Raw genomic sequence first — 21243 nt, forward strand, 5'->3', positions numbered from 1 at the left:
AAAAAAAAAAAAAAGAAAAATATGGTGCTTTCCAATCCTAGAATTTCAAGTCATGACTCCCGTTTCCTTCTTTGATAACACGGGCTGTCCATAGGTGCACGATAGTCGCAGGGACGTTGTGAGGGGCCGTGCAAAACTTGTCTCATGAAACGCAGCTTTATTTTCACTTACTGTTATTATCACGACTGCCACACTAACGAGTGTTGCCTCCGCGCCTGGCCGCCTCCTCGCCCTGTAAGGGTGTATCCCAGCCCTCCTCGGGCTCATCCCCATAGTTCCTTCCTCCCGGTTCCCGCACGAACCCCCCTCCCGCAGCACCAATGGTTTAGCCCGGCTTCCCCAGGGGAAACCCCGAGGGGCGGAGGCAAGAGGTATCTGCGCGGGGCCGGGGCTCCCTCCCCCCAGACCACTTGGATCGCTCCTCACTTGGGGGCGGGCCGGCAGCCACGGGGCGGGGTGCGAGTCCCGGACTCCGATTGGCCAGGGCCGAAGTAAACATCCGGCGGGGTGGGGCGGGGCCGGAAGTGGGAAGGGAAGGCGGCGGCTGAGGCTGCTCGGGAGGTTCCGGGCTCCGAGTCGGTGTCTCCAGGTGCCATGGGCAGGGCTGAGGCGCGCTGAGGGGAACGCGGGGCACCGAAGGGGACGCGGGGCTGGGCCATGGCGGGCGCTAGGGCCGCCGCCGCCGCCTCGGCGGGGCCGTCGGCTTCTTCGGGCAGCCCGCCGCCGCAGGAGCCGGGGCTCGGGGAGCTGCTGGAGGAGTTCTCCCGGACTCAGTACCGGGCCAAGGACTGCAGCGGGACGGGCGGCTCTAAGGTGAGTTTGGAGGTGTGGTGACTACAAAGGGAAGCTGGTTGGCTTGAAAAGTTACGGAGGAGGGGCTGAGGTCAGAGGTCAGAGGAAAGAGAGGGAAGCTCCCAGGGTCTGGACCCGGAGGGTAGAGTTCGGGTTCAGAAACTGCAAAAGGAGAAACGAGGGTCGGAATGAGCCAAGGAAGGATGTCCTTTGGTGCGAGACAAAGGCGTTTGGCGGTGAAGGATCAGAGCTGAGGGACCGCGTTCACACATTAGGGGAAACTGACGGGGGTTATTCCCGTGCGTCAGTTGTGGATACAAAAGCCCCCAGGCTGAGATGGTAAAAAAAAAAAAAAGAAAAGAAAAGAAAAGAAAAGAGAAGTCTGAGGATTGCTCCGGGTGAGAGGTCACACAGGGACCGAATGTATTGCTTCCAAATTCAGTCTTAGCATGACTTTACACTTAGGCCCGTCCCTTTCTTTCCCCTAAAAATTAGGAAAACAGCCCACACTCACTCTTCGCTTATCAAAAGTAAGTCTCAGTTCCTCTTTTTCCTACCCTTGGGATTCCCTTCAGTCTCCTTATCCAGACCTGGAAGGCATCCAGCCTGGTAAGGCCATTCCCATCCAAGGCACTGTTTGGCATTCAAATGGGAATCTTGAGGATCCCCCTATCTCTTATTCCCCATGTGCTTTTGGCAGGTTTAGCATCAGGCTTTTCAGTGGGATTCTGTTCCATTCTGGGCCATGAAACTCTGGTTTGGCTTGAGGGGTTGTTGCTTGCTGGATTATCCTGCAGTTGGCATCCTGCTACTCTCTGGAGTAACCTAGGGAAGACTTCGGTAACGATGGGACTTTCCCACTCTCCAAACAACCAAGTGGTTTTCACAACTTAGCCTGAGGACCACCTGTTTCAGCATTGTCTAGGGTGCTTGTCAAAAATAAAGGTTCCTGGGTCCCATCCAGTTCTACTGAGTCAGAATTTCTGAGGGTGGGAACCTGGACTTTGCGTTTTTCAATAGGCTGCTTAATGACTCTCCTGCATCTTAAAATTTGAAAATTCCTAGTATAAGCCACTATGAGTTTTTTCCTCTCCATTGGTCTTTTGAGTGGCGGTAGAGGGTCAGTGGCTTGCTGAGCCCCTCTTCCATCTGACATCCCTAAAGGTTAGGGTTAAGTTATACCTAACTTTCACTTCAGCTGGCCTCAAAGCCTCCCCAGGCTTCCCAATCTCTTGCAGACTTGTGAAGATAACTGTGCGTCTTACACCTTTTTTCTAGTGGACCTTTCCCTGAACTGTGACCTAAACAAGCACTTTTAAGGAGAACTGGTCCTTTTAGTTGATAAATAAATGGAGTGTGGGGAGACAACCTTGTCTGTAGCTTTTACTCCGTACACTAACTAGAGTGTCTAGGTACTTGTCTGTAGCTAGAGAATGGGGAGTAATCTGGAGTCAAGGGAAGATAATGGATTAATGCTAGTTAAAGTAACCTAAGAGTTCTTAATATTTTACGGATTGCAGACCACCTTAAAAATCTAATGAAAATGTAATCCTTCCCTTCAAATCTTAGCAGTTTCACTGCAACATTGAGTGGTTCAGAGACCCTCCCCAAAGCATATCATATAAAGATTAATGAACTAACATCTAGGGCCTGTGTCCCAGCAAAGTGTCTCTTCCTGGCATTAAATAATAATCACAGAGGCACATGTCATTCCCAGTGACCACTGCAGGTCACAAACTGCCGAATTCTCATACTCAGAATCCCAGAATCTTCTTTATGCTCAGGTCTCCTCCTCTGTGCAGGTTGAGCGCATTGAGAAGAGATGTCTGGAGCTGTTTGGCCGAGACTACTGTTACAGTGTGATCCAAAATGTGAATGGGGATATCTGTGGCCACTACCCCCAGCACATCGTGTTCCTGGAGTATGAAAGTTCTGAGAAGGAGAAAGACACGTGAGCATCATGTAACTAGAGTGTACCTGTCTGGGGAGGCTCTGACAGCTCATCCCCAGAGTCAGGAAGTCTGTAACTGGGTGGGGAACCGGGAGGGATAGACTCACTTTCCCCAGGTGTGAAAGAGTATTGGCGTCTTTGTTTCATTCAGGGTTTGATAAGTTATATCGATGAAGCAGCATCGAATAGAATGAATGGTTGGAAGTCAGTCCTGGACTTCTATTTCTCCCTCTACCCTTGGACTCCCTGACCTAAGACAGCTTACTTCACACCCCACCATTCTGAACCGTAGTGTCCTTTTCTTAAGAGAGTGGGGGTGGGAGAGGCTATACTGTGTTGTTGATATGCTTAAGAGCACTTAACCATATGTAGAGCTTAGGAGCCTGAGGTCTGGAGTCAGACTGCTTGGGTTTACATGCTGGCTGTGTAAGTAACTTGGGCAAGTTATTTTATCTCTTAGTTTTCTCATTAGTCAGTCTCTACCTCTGTTTAGAAAAGTGGCTAGTGTGATCCCAGATGATAAGTGGGGCTACTACAAGTCTGGCGTGTTTATTGTAAGAGGAGTAAGAGCTACCATTTATTGAGGGCCTACCAAGGCCTGAGTGCTTTCTCTGGGTAACAACAGGTCACATAAAAGTATATAGAAAGCACCCAGCACAGGATAGAACCCAAAGGTAGTCAGTAAATGGTGGCAGTTGTTTGACACTAATAAAATAATCACTGCATTGAGGTTCCAGGCTCATGTGATCTCAAAGTTTATTCCCTTAGTCTCCATGCTTGCTGCTGATTCTAAGAGAATCCAGGAGCTGTTGTTAACAGTATCTGTGAAAGCACCGCCCTGTAGATGCAATGTTGTGATGAGTGAATGGTTAATTCTGCCTGGAGTGTGTGTGTTTGGGAAGAGTCCATGGTAGAAATCCTCTTCAGCTGGAACTGGAACGATGAACAGCAATCCTGACATGTCCTAAAAGACCAGTTTGTCTATGGTCTTGATCATTAGGCCAAGGAGTGTGGACTTGTGGATATTAGTGGTTTTATTGTGCTAGTATCCCCTGAGCACTCACTAAAATCACAGATTTTAGGGCCCCTGAATCAGAATTTCCAGAATCTACCTTCTTAGAGAACTCCGTAGAGGAGTCTTAACATAAGCTATAGCCTGAGAACCACTGCTGTAGGCCACAGGGAGCCACAGGAGGCTCTCCAGAGAGGAATCACTAGAGGAGTTTAAGGACTAAGCCTTAATTTCCTTATCTGTAAAATGTAATGTCTATTAAGTGTGCCATCTCATGAAGTTGTGGTGGGGCTCACTGAGAAAAATGAACGTATTAGAAAAACAAATCGTATGTAGTTCATAGAAATTGTATTATATCCCCAGTCATATAATTGAAGAACTCCAGGGGTCTCTGAGCCTAAAGATTTGGGCTTTATTATGGCTCCGTTGTATATGGTTTCTCTTTCTAACTTCTTCCACAATTAGGTAGGCTCAACATCTGTATGCCCTTAAGCTAAAGTTTCTAAACAAGATCTTTTTCCTTGCCCTCCTCTTTAACCTATTCAGTGGTGGCTGATGGTTTTACCTTGGTGCCCTGATTGCATTCTGATATTAAACTCAACTGTGCTCAAGGTGGTGCTGCTTCAGCTAGACTATGAGCAAACCACCTGTGCTTTTAGTGACAGTGCAAAATCTGACTCAGTAGGTCTGGAGTAGGGTCTGAGTTTCTGCATTTTCTCACAAGCTCCCAGGTGATGCCACCCCACCATGTAGATGTAGAAGTACATTAAGGAACTCAATCTTGGTTGCCTCACAGAAGCTTTTCCTGGAAGGAAAACAGCTCAGTGCTGATTCTTAAGGAAGAGGAAATGAAAGTCAGCTGAGTGCCTGACACTTCGCAGGTGTTAGGGTTTCGTGCGCTAGCTCACTCAAGTCCTGCAACTACCCAGTGAAGTAGGTGGTATCACTTCCATTGTACCAAAGAGAAAGTTAAAACCCAGAGAAGTGGGACGCCTGGGCGGCTCAGCAGTTGAGCGTCTGCCTTTGGCTCAGGGCATGATCCTGGAGTCCTGGGATCGAGTCCTGCATCGGGCTCCCTGCAGGGAGCCTGCTTCTCCTCTCTCAGCCTGTGTCTGCCTTTCTCTCTGTCTCTCATGAATAAATAAATAAAATATTAAAAAAAAACAAAACCCAGAGAAGTAACTTGCCTTTCCCAGAGATCACCAAAGTAGGAAGCAGGGTGGTTTTAAAATTCGGGTCTTCACTCTGCTCTGTGCGCCTCTCTGCCTTTTCTTTGCCACTGCCACCGTTCTTTTACCAGCAGGGTCACATCTTCTAGGCTAGGGCCATGGTGGTATATTCATAATCCTAGAGGATTTACTAAAAACTTTGTTTTTACTTTTTTACTTCTGGTAAGGCCTTGAAGTAATTTTGAGTGGGCACTGCCTTTTAGTTGAAGAGAAAGGAGTATATCCATGTTTTGGGGGGGAAAAACAGAAGTTTTTGCTTCTTTACATACCTGGCTTTGGTGTTAATAGGACACTAATTAGACCACATTACCCAGGGTAGAACTGGATTCAGGAGGTGATTTAGTTCTCTTAGTCCACCTCACCAGTTTAGCCCATCATCTGGGAATAGAAGCCTGGACAGGAATCTCTGACAGCCAAGACATGTGTTTATCAACAAGTGTTCATTGAGCTGCTGCCACGTGGCAGTCTCCAGGAATCCACTTGGAAGCCCTACCAGATAGATGAAGTCCCTACTCTTAGGTCTTATAGCTAACACAGACCAATAAATAAACAATAACAGGGTAACAAGAGTCAGAAATAGGGGAGTACAGATGAGGCATTGGGGAATAATGGTTAAGTTCTACATCTGATTCCTACATGGGAGGGTTTGGGGGTTCCCCCCACACCACCAGTTATCAGACTCTAGCTGGGTTTCCTACAATTCAGCTCAGTTCTGACACTATCTACCCGGAGATAGCATCAGATTGCACAGGTTAATAGCTCAGTCCCACAAGACAAACATAAATACACAAGCCTATGTTTATTCATTCAAATCTGAGTATCATGTGCCAGACACAGCTCAGTGGTTAGCACTTTAAGGAAAAGATCCTAAGGCCAAGAGATAATAAAAATAAAAACAGGAACTACTGAGAATGGAAACTGAATTGATTCTTTGAGTAGGGGAACCAGCAAAATGAACCACTAGCTAGCCTAACCAAAAGAGGTATGCTTGCTTCTACATTAAAAGAGTGCTGAGAGACGCCTGGGTGGCTCAGCCGTTGAGGGTCTGCCTTTGGCCCAGGGCATAATTCCGGGATCTGGGATTGAGACCCACATCGCGCTCCTTGCAGGGAGCCTGCTTCTCCCTCTGCCTATGTCTCTGTCTCTCTCTGTGTCTCTCATACGTAAATAAATAAAATCTTAAAAAAAAAAAAAAAAAGAGTTCTAAGAGCCCCTAAAACGGAAATGCTGGTGTGTTCTCCATCTTGGTCATAGGAGTTTGCCAAATGGAAAGTCTCAACCTGGGAGAATTGAACACAGTTTCAAGGCATTTAGAACTCAGAGGAAGCTGCTAGTGTGACTCAATGAGATTCTGTTGCAATAGATGATGCTGACCAGGTTTGTGAACATGGCCTGGGGCCACCAGAAGGCAAAGAGAGTCCTGCGGACACTGCTGTATGTGCTGTTTCATATTCTTCTGGCAGCTGAGTTGGATTATTTTGTACTGGTGTCCCTTTTTATTTCATAGAAACACCAAGTGAGGGAAAGTGGCAAAACTTGGTTATCAGTGAGCCAGGGACATTCTAGGGCCTGGCTCAGTGGCCAGTGCCAGCCTACAAGTACGTTGAAGAGGCACCCCAGCTCCAAGTTTGCCATTCTTCCTGTCTTCAAAAAAGAAAAAAAAAAAAAAAAAGACTATAAAATAATTTCTTAAATCAGACCATACAGAAAAATACACCTTGGGAAGTGTGAGTTCTGTTCCTTTCTCCCCTGTTATCTTTCCAAGATCATCAAACTATTGGTCCAGGTTTTTATTTGAAAACCTCTTTGAACTTCAATTTCAGACCCCCACTTGATAGTAATTATGTTTTTAGTAGCTATGACTTGCGAATATTTCTATGAACACTAAACTACTAAGGAATCAGTGGTATTTTTAAAAGACTTTATTAATCTCAACAACATCCAGATAGACTTAAAAAGTTACCCCAGATGTGTAGGAGTTGCTGAATTTACTCATTCGGAAACAATTATTTGTATGCATGTGCCATGCAATAACACATGGATGCCTAGAAGGATTAGGATATAGAAGGCATTAAATGCCCTTTAGGGCTTGACCTGGAAACTCAACCCTTATAAAAAAGGAACATGGGCATCTTCCCTCCCTTCTACTCACTTAATCTGCATAGCTTTCCATTCTTTTAACTGTCCTGCCTCTCCTTTCTGGTACAATCAGAAGCACTTCCTGGCTGATTTGAAGCATTTTGTTCAGGATTGGTAGGTGAGTCTATAAGAGACCCTTTCTTATTTTATTTTTTGATTTGATTATGGCTACCAAGTCTTCAAAGCAGCTCATTTAATTCATCTTAAAGATTCTTTTTTTTTTTTTTTTAAGATTTTATTTATTCATAGAGATGCAGAGAGAGAGAGAGAGAAAGAGGCAGAGACACAGGCAGAGGGAGAAGCAGGCTCCATGCAGAGAGCCTGACGTGGGACTCCATCCCAGGGTCATGCCCTGGGCTGTAGGCGGCGCTAAACCGCTGCGCCACCGGGGCTGCCCATCTTAAAGATTCTAAAATCAGGATGACTTAAATTTTAATACCTGTAGTATAGCAGTTTTTTCTTTTCCTGAAAAACTTAGCATATCCATGATCTAGAATTTAGGGATTAAAGCATTTAGTAAATTTCATTTTTTTTAAAAGATTTTATTTATTTATTCATGAGAGACAGAGAGAGAGAGAGAGAGAGAGAGAGGCAGAGACAGAGACACAGGCAGAGGGAGAAGCAGGTTCCATGTAGGGAGCCTGACAGGGGACTCGATCCCAGGACTCTAGGATCATGCCCTGGGTTGAAGGCAGCACTAAACCGCTGAGCCATGCGGGCTGCCCCATTTAGTAAATTTCAAATGAATATTCACACACACATCTGCAGACCTCACATGGGGTCCTTGTGAACACACACACAAACACACACACACACACACACACACACACAAAATACCCCCTTAGAAGCCTGACCTGTCTCTTGCCTATGCCCTAGGTTTCAGAGCACTGTGCAGGTGAGCAAGTTGCAAGACCTTGTCAACCGTAGCAAGACGGCCAGGTGCAGAGGACGGTTTGTCTGTCCAGTGATCCTGTTCAAAGGCAAGGTAAGAATACACCATAGCCTCATACTCCCTGAGACTCTCTTCTGGGGTAAATGGCTTATGGAAAGTGTAGGGTCATCTTGTTCTTGATGTTTGCCAGCCAAGTGTTGAGTGATTACCTGGTGCCTGGTGCTATGCACAGCAGGCTGGAGAAACAGACCAATTCTTAAACCACCTTCCAAAGGAGTCTATGTAGGGAAGGGATAGTCATACCAGAGTACCCCACCCTGTGTTCTGGAGCCAGACTGCCTAGGTGCAGATCCTGGCTCTGTTACTTCCTGTCTCCAGAAGGCCTCAGAGATCTTCTCTACAAAATGGAAATAATAATCATGCCTACATCAAAGGTTTATGGAATAGGTTAGATCAAGTAAGTTAATACATTGTTATTTGTTCATTCTTTCATTCATGTAATTTACTATGCTTATTGAATACTATGTTTCAGGCCTTATGGTACATCAGTGTGTAGACAAAAATTCTTACCCACATGGAGCATAAACTCTAGTGACAGTTGTTAACTTAGCTTCCTGGTATGATCTCATTTACCTGTCTTTTTATAATCCTGTGGTGTAATTGATCCCATTTTGCAGGTGAAGCAAAGTGATTAATTTTGCCAAGTTTACCAAGAGAGCTGAGATTAAGACCTAATCTGGAGTTCCCTCAGGCTACCACACTGAAGTTTAGGATCCTCCAGTGTGGTGTGAAGGGGAACTTGGGGACAGCAGTGTGGAGTGACTCACTGATGGTCTAAGTGAGCAGGCCATAGCTTGAGAGTACTGCAGGAAAAACAGAAGGCTAGCTGGCAGACAGATGGAAGGGTGTTCCTAGCAGGCGACATGGGAGAAGGCATGGAGACAGGAACAAGAGGGGCCAGGACTCCTTACTGGAGTGGAAGGTTCATGCCAGGCCAGAGGATGGAAGGGATTTATTGCAGGAGGCTGAATGCTGACCAAGGTGCTTACATTTGCGAGGAGAGCATTGTGATTTTTGAGCAGAGAAATACAGGATGAAAGTAGCTTTTTCAGGAGGATTAGTCTGGGAGGAGCACATTAAAGTAGGGGGAGCTAGGAGGAGGGGAGGGGAGGAGACCCAATCTCTATTTAGTTGGCAGATACATGAGCGCATGCGCTGCGGTCCCAGTGGCTTGCAGAATCCAGCTGCGGTTACCCAGTGTGGTGGTTGAGTGCCAAGGCAGTGAGGAGGAGAGATGTGAGGTTAGTTTGGGCCTCTGTGCCTGTTCTTTCCATAAAATGGGAGAAGGGCAAATGTGAAAGGGGAGTTAGGAAGGGGGCCTTGAATGAAGGCTTCCTTGGAGAGATGGATTTTAGGGAAAAACTTGTATGGAAGTTCCTGAAGTTGATCACCTTCCAGGTTTTTGTTCCCCCTCTCCCTTTGGAAAGCTGTCATGTTCCTGCACATTACTGGAACTCCAGTTTAAAGACCACCGCTCTATGGTGTATGGTGCTTATCACTAGAAATCACATAAGTAATACTCAAACCAGTGTTTGCCATGGTGTGTTCCATAGAACACTAGTTGAAGGATATGGTCCTGAAAAGCATTCGCTGTCAAATGGTGGATAAGGAATTCTAAATACTAGATTTGACCCAACTGCCAGGCTGCACGTTCATAAAGTCCGTTGGTTGGTATGTGTACATTATATAACAAAGACTCTGAGATGTTTTGTAGCAGGGAGACCTGTGTAGCTTTGTTAGGTCTTGTGTTTCCACTAGTTTTCTGCACACGACGAGTAAAGAACTTTCCTGAATGTGTTTGGGAAATGCCACCCTGAACAGATGAACAAGTGGAGTTGCTAAATGGTAAATTGTTTGCACTTACAGACTAGGCATGCCTTTGAGAAAAGAGCCCTGAGCCATCTGATTTCAGAGGAAGGCCAGTGAGTTAGAGGGATTATGCTGAGGAGTCCTTGGCATATGATGTTTATGATGGCTTTACCATTAATCCTGCTTTCTTCTCTTTTACACCTTCTTGTCCAGGCAGCGTGATACCGTTTCACACCCTTTGGCTTCTCCTGACAACAATCAGTGTTCACTCACTTTTTACCTCCTTCCATGTGCTTCACTCTAATTGTGTGTTTGAACGTCTGTCATTTCCTCAGTGCCATAATCAGAGGTGAATAAGGCAGTCCTTGTCCTCCTGGAGGTCAGTGAGTGGCAGACAAGTGAATAGGCAGTTGAGAGGGAGATTAGGAAAGGTAGGAGAACGTGTTCTGTGGTGAAATGGGGATCTCACCTCCTAATGTGTGGCCCACGGCAGGCACTTGGTAACTAATACAGTGATAGCAGCTTTTATTACCAGTACTTAAGAGGCAGGACCTCTGCTAGGTTGGGGAAGGCAGGTGTGTTAAGAAGTGCTTGCTTCCTTCAAAACTCAGTTCAGTGTGGCTAGTGCAACTGAGGAACCAAATGTTTGATTTTATTTCAATTTATAGCTGAAACAATGTGGAATTTTTTTTTTTTTGTTAAACACAACTGTATTTGGGGGCAGGACTACTTTTCCCTTTAAATGCTAAAAGAGGGGCAGCTCAGGTGGCTCAGTCAGTAGACCATGCGACTCTTGACTTCAGGGTCATGAGTTTGAGCCCCACATTGGGCATAGAGATTACTTAATTAAAAAAATTTTTTTAAATACATATTTTTTTAAGATTTTATTTATTTATTCATGAGAGACACAGAGAGAATGAGGCAGGGAGACAGGCAGAGGGAGAAGCAGGCTCCATGCAGGGAGCCCAACATGGGACTCGATCCCAGGTCTCCAGGATCATGCCCTGGACTGAAAGTGGTGCTAAACCCCTGAGCCACCCGTGCTGCGCCACCCCCCCCCAATTTTTTTTTTTAATTAGTCAAAAAGATGCTAAAGGTAAAACATTCTAGTTGAGATGTGCTGAAAAGTGTAAAATACAGATCGGATTTTAAAGATTTTGTATAGGGGATCCCTGGGTACTCAGCAGTTTAGTGCCTGCCTTTGGCTCAAGTCATGATCCTGCAGTCCTGGGCTCGAGTCCCGCCTCGAGCTCCCTGCATGGAGCCTGCTTCTCCCTCTGCCTGTGTCTCTGCCTCTGTGTTTCTCATGAATAAATAAAATCTTAAAATTTAATAATTAATTAAAGATTTTGTATAAAAAATGTAAAATATGAATGATTTTTTAATTATATGTTGACATAACATTTGGGATATAATTGGGTTAAATTAGATAAATATCAAAAATTTTTTAAAAACTCAGTTCAGGGATCCCTGGGTGGCGCAGCGGTTTGGCGCCTGCCTTTGGCCCAGGGTGCGATCCTGGAGACCTGGGATCGAATCCCACGTCAGGCTCCCGGTGCATGGAGCCTGCTTCTCCCTCTGCCTGTGTCTCTGCCTCTCTCTCTCTCTGTGTAACTATCATAAAAAAAAAAAAAAAAAAAAAAAAAAACTCAAAGGCTTCTGGGTGGCTCAGCTGTTGAGCGTCTGCCTTTGGCTCAGGTCGTGATCCTGGGGTCCTGAGATCAGTCCTACATAAGGCTCCCCATCGGGAGCCTACTTCTCCCTCTGCCTCTGTGTGTCTCATGAATAAATAAATAAAATCTTTAAGGAAAAAAAAAAAACAAACCTCAGTTCAAGCATTTAAGGGCAGTATGTTCTCCTATGCCATCCCCGCCCCTCCAACACTTGTATCTGGCTTTTGAACATTTAAAAATTGGGACAAGTCATCTTTCTCTGTTTCCTCCTTTTTTTTTTTTTTTTAAAGATTTTATTTATTCATGAGAGACACAGAGAGAAAAGAGGCAGAGATACAGGCAGAAGGAGGAGAAGCAGGCTCCCCGCAAGGAGCCTGATGCAGGACTCAATCCTGGATCCCGGGATCACGCCCCTGAGCCCCCTATAGGCATCCCTCTCTGTTTCCTCCCTTAGGAGATGGGGAGTAAAGGTCTGCCACTATTTTTTTTTTTTTTTAAGATTTTGTTTGTTTATTCATGAGAGACACACAGAGAGGCAGAGATACAGGCAGAGGGAGAAGAAGGTTCCCTGTGGGGAGCCTGATATGAGACTCAATTGCAGGCCCCGGGATCACGACCTGAGCCAAAGGCAGACATTCAACCACCCAGGTTGTCCTGATCTGCCACTTTTATCTGTGTGTCAAAGTTGATTACTAGATAAGCAAATCCTATAGAACCATATTCCTCATGCAGAATTAGAGGCCACTCACAATTAGATAAATGGAGAGCATTCACAGTGCACCCTACTTTTTCAGTCAGGAGCTAAGCTTAAAGTGCAGAAATGATGGAGTTTGGAGCCATGAGACTAAGGAGCAGGGGTCAGGAGTTAGAGTCTGCATTACGTACAGCTTCTGCCAGGTACCACCTGAGAATCTTCCTTCAGAGGGGTTAGTGCCTCCCTTGGGAAGTTAGCCAACTTGCCTGGTCTTTTCCATCTACTTGAATCCTCTGGGTCCAGGTCTGGCTGCCTGAGTTAACTAAAAAGGCAAGGACAGATCTAAGGGATATGAGAGAACTGGGATAGAAAAAGGTATCTAAACCTAGGAAAGAGTTTGAGAAACAGTTTCAGAGCCAAAGACAGTGTGTGTGTCTGCTTGCAACAAAAAATGCAAAGAAGAGTGAGATTTGGTGTTAGCAGCTTAGATGATGGGGGAGGGTGGGCATGATAACATAGCAGGCTTTCCCAGGTGGCTGCTGAAGATGGCAGAGAAACAGATCCTGGTGCTCAATCGCAGAAGCTGTCTCCTGGGCTGCCGGGTGGCCATAGTGGCCAAATAGGTGCTGCTGGGTTGGAGGATTGTAGTCATGCACTGTGAGGGCATCAATATTTCTGGCAATTTCTGTGGATGGAACTGGAGGGTATTATGCTGAGTGAAATAAGTCAATCGGAGAAGGACAAACAGTGTATGTTCTCATTCATTTGGGGAATATGAATAATAGTAAAAGGGAATATAAAGGAAGGGAAAAGAAATGTTGGGAAATATCAGGAAGGGAGACAGAACATAAAGACTCCTAACTCGGGGAAACGAACTAGGGGTGGTGGAAGGGGAGGAGGGCGGGTGTTGGAGGGGAATGGGTGACGGGCACTGAGGTGGACACTTGACGGGATGAGCACTGGGTGTTTTTCTGTATGTTGGTAAATTGAGCACCAATAAAAATTAATTAAAAAAAAAAAAAGAATGTCTACAATACTCTAAAACATAAAAAAAAAAAAAATATTTCTGGCAATTTCTGCAGAAACAAGTTGAAGTACCTAGCCTTTCTCTGCAAGTAGATGGATACCAACCCATCCTATGGCCCCTACCACTGCTGAGTGCATCTTTTGGCAGATAGTGTAAGGCATGCTACCCCACAAAACCAAGCAAAGCCAGGCTGCCTTGGACCGCCTCAAGGGATCTTGCCACCCTATGACAGGAAAAAGCAGGTAGTGGTTCAGGTTGGCTGGAAGTACCAGATAGTAACAGCCACCCTGGAGGAGAAGAGGAAGGAGAAGGCCAAGATCCATTACTGGAAGGAAAAGCCACTCTTGGGGCTATAGAAACAAGCTGGAAAGATCCTAGAGAAGAAAATCAACAAATACACAGAGGTCCTCAAGCCCCATAAACCCATGGTCTGAGCCCAATATAACTGTTTATTTCTAAGGAAATGTGCGCGCATGCGCACAAACAGAAAAAACCAAACCCTTAAAACCAGCTGAATGCCCCCTATTGTCTTGCTCTCAGGAGTCAGACCTCCCCACTTGACAAAACCTAGGGATTGACACTTCCCTCCTACAGTTTTCCACTTCCTGCTCCTCATGATTGGGCTAGTCTCCTTAGAGCAGCTCTTTTTTTTTTTTTTTTAATTTTTTTAATTTATTTATGATAGTCACACAGAGAGAGAGAGAGAGGCAGAGACATAGGTAGAGGGAGAAGCAGGCTCCATGCACCGGGAGCCCGACGTGGGATTCGATCCCGGGTCTCCAGGATCGCGCCCTGGGCCAAAGGCAGGCGCCTAACCGCTGCGCCACCCAGGGATCCCCTTAGAGTAGCTCTTAACAGGGACTAGAGGTGGATCCATGGATGGACTTGAGAGAGTCCAGGAACTCTCTCTAAATGTAAGTTAACTGTGATGCATATATTTTTTTCTGTACAGCTGATCATTTTCATCAGATTTTCAAAATGCTTTTGGACCCAGAAAAAATTAAGCAGCCCCCACGAGAGAGCCCCCCCTGCTCAGACCAGCAGGAATCTCAGCCCAAGTTCTTCATCGCAGACTGCCAGGACAACCTTCCCATGAATTTCTTCTTGTTCCCAGCGCTGAAAAAACACTATACCCTGCCTTAGGTTGTATCCAGGTTGCTTTTCTATTACCTGCCCCTTTCCTAGGCTGTCAAAACTTCAAGAGAGCTGGAAGGTGACCTGATAATGCCCACCCACACCCCTTTCCTTAAGCAACAAAACTGTTTCTTTCCCATTATCCAACAGGTAGAGGAGAAGCCTTCAGGTAGTATTTTGCAGTCTTCCAGGGACCTGCTTAACATTGCCAGTCTGTGACCCATTCAGAAATGAACGTCACCCATCTCTGTCATGCAGCTGCCCCTCTGTCTCATGTAAACTCCCAGCCACCACCTCATTGCCACCCCTAGCTTTAGCTAAACTCTGGGCTAGTTTGTTCACCCATTACCACCTGTCTCCTCCCATTCCCTCAACCCTACTGGATCTCATCATAGTTAATTAACAATACAACCTTAAAATTAGATATTGAAGTTCAGGCCAGTTGCCTAGTTTCTAGGATTCTCACTCCCAAAGTGATCCTTAAGTAATGAGGAAAAGAGTAAAAAATATATATAGAAGCACAGTTACTCATCCTTGTGCTGAACGGTTTCAAATGATGATAAGCACACAGGCTTTGGAGGTAGGTGGGTCTAAATCAAATCCCAGCTAACCCCTCATAGTATGGCCTTACCTATCACTTCACCTCTCTATGCCTGCCTTCTGTGAAGCAGCAACAGTGCATGTCACCTGCCACATCTATCTCAGGGCTCACTGAAAACTCTGAGAAGATAGTGTAAATGTTTCAGTGCCAAGCCCAGCACACATCCATTTACACTATCGAATCTATGCACCTACACATGTGACAGCCACTAAATCTATGCATTACTCTTAGTAACACTGGTGCCTCTTGTTTGGGAGAGATGCTCCCTTGACAGGATGTAGATTAAAAATTCTAGTCATACTTCAGACTGGCTGCTGTAGCCTCCATACTGATAAGACTTTGGGAAATGCTCCTGAACCCAGAAGCTTGGCCTGGAACAATCTATGGACTCCCAGTTGTTCCTTTAACTGTGCACACTTGAGAAAACCATCTTGACCATTGGCCATAGGGTACAAACTTGAGGATCTAAAGTATAGCAGAGTGATTATGGTTGTTAGTATTATATTATTTGCTTGAAAGTTGCAAAGAGATGATCTTAAATGTTTCCATCACAAAAAAGAAATGGGAATTGTGTGACATGATAGAGCTGTTAGCTAACACCACGGTGGTAATGATTTTACAATCTATATAGATCAGCATATTATACACCTTAAACTTACACGGTATTGTATGTCAATTATATCTCAACAAAGTTGGAAAAACAAGAACAAGAAAACCCAGGAAAGCATCTGAAAATGCTGTTTCTCTCCTAGCACATTTGCAGGTCTGCTACCCTGGCTGGATGGGGAGAACTGTATGGACGCACTGGCTACAACTATATCTTCTCAGGTGAATATCGAGCTACCTCCTCTAAGAACGAGAGCGCAGATGTAGAGAATAGCCACTCACGCCACAATGGCATAGGTAGAGAGTGCAGACAAGTTGGGAGGAGAGCAGGAGCCTTCCCTTCATCACTCAAGGAGATCGTGTGGTAAAGAAGACTGCCTGCCAACCATATGGGACATGTGATGCTGAGAGATGGGGGGGCTGTCCTTGGAGATGGAGATAGATTGGGGTGAGAGGAGCTTGGTCAGGAAGCCTCTGGGTGGAGCCCTGTGCAACAGCCTTGGTGCTGACAGGTTTCTCTGGCAGGGGGTGCAGATGATGCCTGGGCAGATTCAGAGGACATCACAGAGGAGGACTGCGCTCTTCGGTCAGTGCCAGATTGTTACGGATATGGGCTGTATCGGGGATGGGGTATCTGACCAGTGGTGGGCATTTTCATACCAGTGGTATATATTCATCACTGGTCCAGGTGAGTACATTGGTTCCTTTCCTTCCACTGCTAAGTCCATACCCCTGAAATAGGGTGATTAAGGTCCATCCCATAGCTTCTCACCAGAGCTGATTTTATTGGACGTCTGAGCCATCTGTCTCACTCCTAGGCAATATCTCAGCCCGAGGGTCTGCAGGTCTGAATCAGGGCTCAGACATCTGTGTGTGTCTTCAAACCTCGTGGTTACCATAATGTGACCAGGATACTGATAGCTTGACAGGTGTCACACAGCACACCTGGTACCAAGGCACAAGGCAAAGGCTACAGTCCCCATGTGGGAGACCTAGAGACTAGATGTTACACAGTTCAAGTTGTGATTATGCCATAATAGAGCTTGATATAAAGAAGTATTTTAGGCCCCCTTTAAGAGAGGAAATGGGCTGGTTCACACTCTTCTACCTCCTTTCCAAATGTTTTTGGAAAGTGACATCTTAGATTTTGGAAAAGCTCCTTTGCATGGTCTGTACCCGTGGAAAGTCTTTAACTGGTGTCAGGCTTCTCTGGAATGCACACAAGCACCCTAGTAAGATCAGCTGCCCAAAATCATGGCTTGGTGCATGAAAAGGCATTTCACTATACCCGGTTCTGCCTGTTAGTTCCAAGAGCAGCAACCCTGGCTTGTGCTCAAGAATGTTTGGCGCTTCCCCCTGAGATCAGACGACCTCTGCCTCAGCCAGGCCGTCTTCCATAGCATACATTGTTCTTGGCAAGGAGACTGCTGTGGACAGCAGAGCAGTGGGTATTAAAAAATTAATCGTGACTCTGTACTCATTCTACTTTTTTTGCCTTTATCTGTATGATCAAGAGACAGCCTGGGGTATTAGGAAAAATTTTATCTCCTTGCTTCTTAGACCTGCTCAGTAGAGGAAATTCACTTGCTAGTATTTCACAATCAGTTGATAAAACTTCACTAAAAAGTCCATCTCCCAACAAGTATTTCACTCTGTTACATTATGACCAAATCATATGGCTAAAAATGGTCATAAATGGGAAAAGGAGGGGGGAGATGGAGGGAGATAAACTCTAATAGAAGCTCAAAGACTCTATCAGCTACCAAGCTTGCTGCTTTTTAAAACTCAGATTATCTTGAGTCTTCTGGCTTAATGTCAAGCAGTGCCAAAAAGCCCTTTCCCAGTTTCCGGCTGCAAATTGCTCCTCTCTGAAATGTGTCCCAGAGAGCAGGGTAATCTCTCAGAAAGTCACCTTCCCTGAAATGAGTTGTTCTGTCATTGGCCCTCCCTCCATCTTATGGAGAAGGGAAACAGAGGTTCTTGCCAGTGACATCCATACTTCCTTAAACACACTCCCTGCCCCTCCAGAATTCTGTGAATGAATGTGCAGTACAACTTCTCCCTCTGGCTCTCTGTTTCAGAAGTTCCGACACACATCTTTTTGATAAGGTCAGAGGCTATGACATCAAGCTGCTTCGGTACCTGTCAGTCAAATACATCTGTGACCTAATGGTGGAGAACAAGAAGGTGAAGTTTGGCATGAAGTAAGTACAGGGACCTACTGCAAAATAGGCAGAGGTGATAGGTTCACTGCTTTTCCGGTTGCTGGTGGTTTATAGCAGTTACCAAGGGCTCACCACATGCCAGGCCTCATGCTGAGGGCCTTCTGTACATCTTCTAGCTGTATCTTCAAACATTCTTGCAAGGCAGGTTCTACTATGCCCCTCTTGCAAGTAAGAAACTAAAGCACAGAAAGGTTAAGTAACTTGCTCAAGGTCATGCAGATAGTAACTGAGGGGCCGTGAGTTTCTAACCTGTGCTCTGCTGCCTCCTCCTCTTAGATGCTCTTGAAGTTTTGTTCCTTGGCTCCATGTTCTGCACCATCTCTGGTAGATTAGAGTTTCTTTCTAAATGGAACAACAAAAAAAGTGTATGACCAATTTTTACTTCACATATGGACCAAACCTTAATTATTTGATAAGGCAAAATTTGAAAATAATGGGACCTAGGTTGATGAGATAGTAAAAGTTTTTCCAAAAAAATTTTTCATAATATTGACTTTACTAATGCTGAGGTCATCTTAGAAAATAAGACCTACTGAGGCCTTACAGCTTAGCTGAATATTCCCTTCTCCCCTTCATCTGTTAGAATGTCCTCAGTCTTTACCTTTCAGATGCCATTTGTCTCCCCTCTTCAGGAGTCCTCAGTGAATATTGGAGAAGACAGTAGAGGCGAGAGTCCCCTAGAAACTCCCTTGGTTACTCGTTCTCATCTTGTTTCATCCCACCCTCTGTGTCAGGGTGGTTCTGCTGCCTTCGTTTGTGGGACTTAGCAGGCAGTTTGCTGCAATTGTGGGTGCTGCAGAATTGGAGAGGAACCTCTCTTGCTTGATAGGTTAGAATAGGGGGAAGGGAAGTTACATTTCTTAATTGTTCAAGTCAGCACTGCTAACGGGAATCATTCCTAATTCTGAAGAGTAGTTTCTTCAGTAAGAGGTTCATTTTATGTTGTAACACTCATTGGGGAATGGTGCATATGTGTTTTGATGCCTTAACACATTGTGTCCTATCTTGTAGTGTAACCTCCTCCGAGAAGGTGGACAAAGCCCAGCGCTATGCCGACTTCACTCTCCTCTCCATCCCGTATCCAGGTAGGGAGCTCTTTTCAGGGTCTAGTCAAGTGGCAGGTTTCCTAGGACTGGGGGCTCTCAGAGGCCATCTGTAAACCTTCTATACTTAGGTACATAGGTGCCCGGGAACTTTCCCAGATGAATTTATGTTTTGTTTTAAAGATTTATTTCTGGGATGCCTGGGTGGCTCAGTGGTTGAGCATCTGCCTTTGGCTCAGGGCATGATCCTGGTATCTGGGATCGAGTCCCATATCGGGCCCCTTGCAGGGAGCCTGCTTCTCCTTCTGCCTATGTCTCTTCCTCTCTCTCTCTGTGTGTGTCTCTCATGAATAAATAAATAAAACCTTTAAAAAAATACTTATTTCTTTATTTGAGAGAGAAGGGAGAGAGTACAGACTACGCACTGAGTAGTGAGCCCGACGTGGGGCTCAATCTCATGACCTGAGATCATGACCTGAGGTGAAACCAAGAGTCAGATGCTTAACCGACTAAGCCACCCAGGTACTCCTCTTATGTTGATCAGCATAGGACACTGGCTCTGAGTCTTAAGCTCTTATACCTAAGTTAAGGTAGGATGCTGTCCTGGAAGGCACTTTCCACTCCAGGTCCATCCAGGGATTGGGTCCTGGCTCAGCTACTACTACTATAACCTTCCAAGTTACTTCACCTCTCCAAGCCTCAGCTTTTCTCAGGTGTCTGGAACTTGGAAAGGCTTGACTCAAGGTTTTTTGTGAAGCTTAGATGAGATCATGTTTGTGAAAGTGCTCTGTGCAGGTAAAATACTATTTCAGCATAAAACAACATCACTACTACCCTGTGTCAGCAACTAATCATGCTGTGCTGGCCTGTGTGGATGTGAACCTTTGAATGTCTGTCTTGGGGTGATCAGGTTATTTATGGAAATTACCCTAGGTGAGGCCCTCCTGGCGATGAAGAACATAATTGCTGTGTCCCCAGTTGTACACCGTTGGTGGCCTCACCATGTTGTAAAGCACTCTGGTATACGCGGAGCTAGCTGCATTTGTCTGTGGTGCATAGATCTGTATGCGACCTGTGGCCAGGGCAGTATTGTATGCACCGGATGCTAAAACTGTATTGGTCCGGTTGGTAATATTTAAGCTTACTGACAACATTTGCTTGTTCAGCAAGGGAAGCCCAGGAGCCCTAATATCAGCCCAAGGCTTTGTCAACAGACGGCAGGAAATGTACTCTTTTTCCTTGAAACCTTTCTTCTGTTTCTCAGCATCAGCATCTGCATTCAGTCCTCTGTTGGACCTTGTCTCCTCACATTGGAGCCACATAGCCAATAGCAAGAGCAAACCAGTGACAACAGGTTGCTGTACAGCCAGGTCTTCTCATTAGAACTACAAGTTTATCTATGTCCGGCAGGAGAGGGTATCCTCACCGGTTGCGAGCTCGTGGTATTCAAACCACAGCTCTTTTTTTTTTTTAAGATTTATTTATTTATTTATGATGGGGGGGGGGCAGAGACACAGGCAGAGGGAGAAGCAGGCTCCATGCAGGGAGCCCTATGTGGGACTTGATCCCGGGTCTTCAGGACCACGACCTGGGCCGAAGCCGGCGCTAAACTGCTGAGCCACCCGGGCTGCCCTCAAACCACAACTCTTGATAGCCAGGCACTCTTACAGTACTGGCCTCCCCTGGAGTCTGTGCTCACTCTGCTCTGCCAGCTTAGCAGTTAGTGCCATGTAGAGCAGGGCATGAGTCCTAGCCCTAGTACTGTATGTCTTTGAACAAGTGCCTTAACCCCGCCTAGCACTGGCTTTATCCTCCATAGAATGAAGATAATGGTGCTTATTTCAAGCCAAAGTGCCAGACCTATCCCTAAAACGGCCTCAGTAAGCAGCAGGCTAAATGATGGGTACACATGGAGGACAGGCTCAGGGGATGTTCCTCTTCTCTGAAAGCTGCTGTGGGCAGATGCAAACCATAATGACTCTGTGGGCTTGTCAGTATCAGAGCCATGTTGTGACAGAAGTGTCTTGCCCAGAGTGTCTAGGCTGGAGCGGCTAGATAGCTCTAAAGCTGATTTTCAGACCTAGCTCCGGACCCCCAGGAGATGTTCTGGGAGTTCACGGACCGACGTACTCTGCCGAACAGGAAAAATCTGTGCTGTGTGAGGAACCACGCATCACTTTTTTTTTGTTTATATTTAGGTCTTAAGTAAGCTCGGTTTTAAAAAAAAAAAAAATAGTTTTGCTAGAAGTTTGCATACTACTGCTCCAGAACTATAGCACAATATCCTTTCTGCTGTTGTGTGGCAACTTGCTACGAGACTCCCAAAATGTTAACACTCTTTGACCTCATACTCAGC

General features: G+C 45.7%; 1 protein-coding gene and 1 pseudogene across 3 annotated transcripts in view; both read left to right on the forward strand.

The window, feature by feature from the left end:
• Window positions 1-525: 525 nt before the first annotated feature.
• MTMR14 (myotubularin related protein 14) overlaps window positions 526-21243 on the forward strand; it is a 47321-nt gene continuing 26603 nt past the window's right edge. For 2 of the 3 annotated variants that reach the window (XM_041762296.1, XM_041762298.1), the window contains exons 1-7: window positions 526-813; window positions 2595-2743; window positions 8000-8108; window positions 15766-15841; window positions 16145-16205; window positions 17701-17823; window positions 18856-18929. In XM_041762296.1, coding sequence (XP_041618230.1) covers window positions 658-813; window positions 2595-2743; window positions 8000-8108; window positions 15766-15841; window positions 16145-16205; window positions 17701-17823; window positions 18856-18929 — 748 coding nt within the window. In that variant the 5' untranslated portion in view covers window positions 526-657. The remainder of the gene's footprint in view (window positions 814-2594; window positions 2744-7999; window positions 8109-15765; window positions 15842-16144; window positions 16206-17700; window positions 17824-18855; window positions 18930-21243) is intronic. The other variant, XM_041762297.1, reaches the window with a different exon arrangement.
• On the forward strand, window positions 12110-13894 carry LOC121495031 (annotated as a pseudogene).

This window comes from Vulpes lagopus, chromosome 7, assembly GCF_018345385.1.
Source record: "Vulpes lagopus strain Blue_001 chromosome 7, ASM1834538v1, whole genome shotgun sequence".
NCBI classification, from domain to species: domain Eukaryota; kingdom Metazoa; phylum Chordata; class Mammalia; order Carnivora; family Canidae; genus Vulpes; species Vulpes lagopus.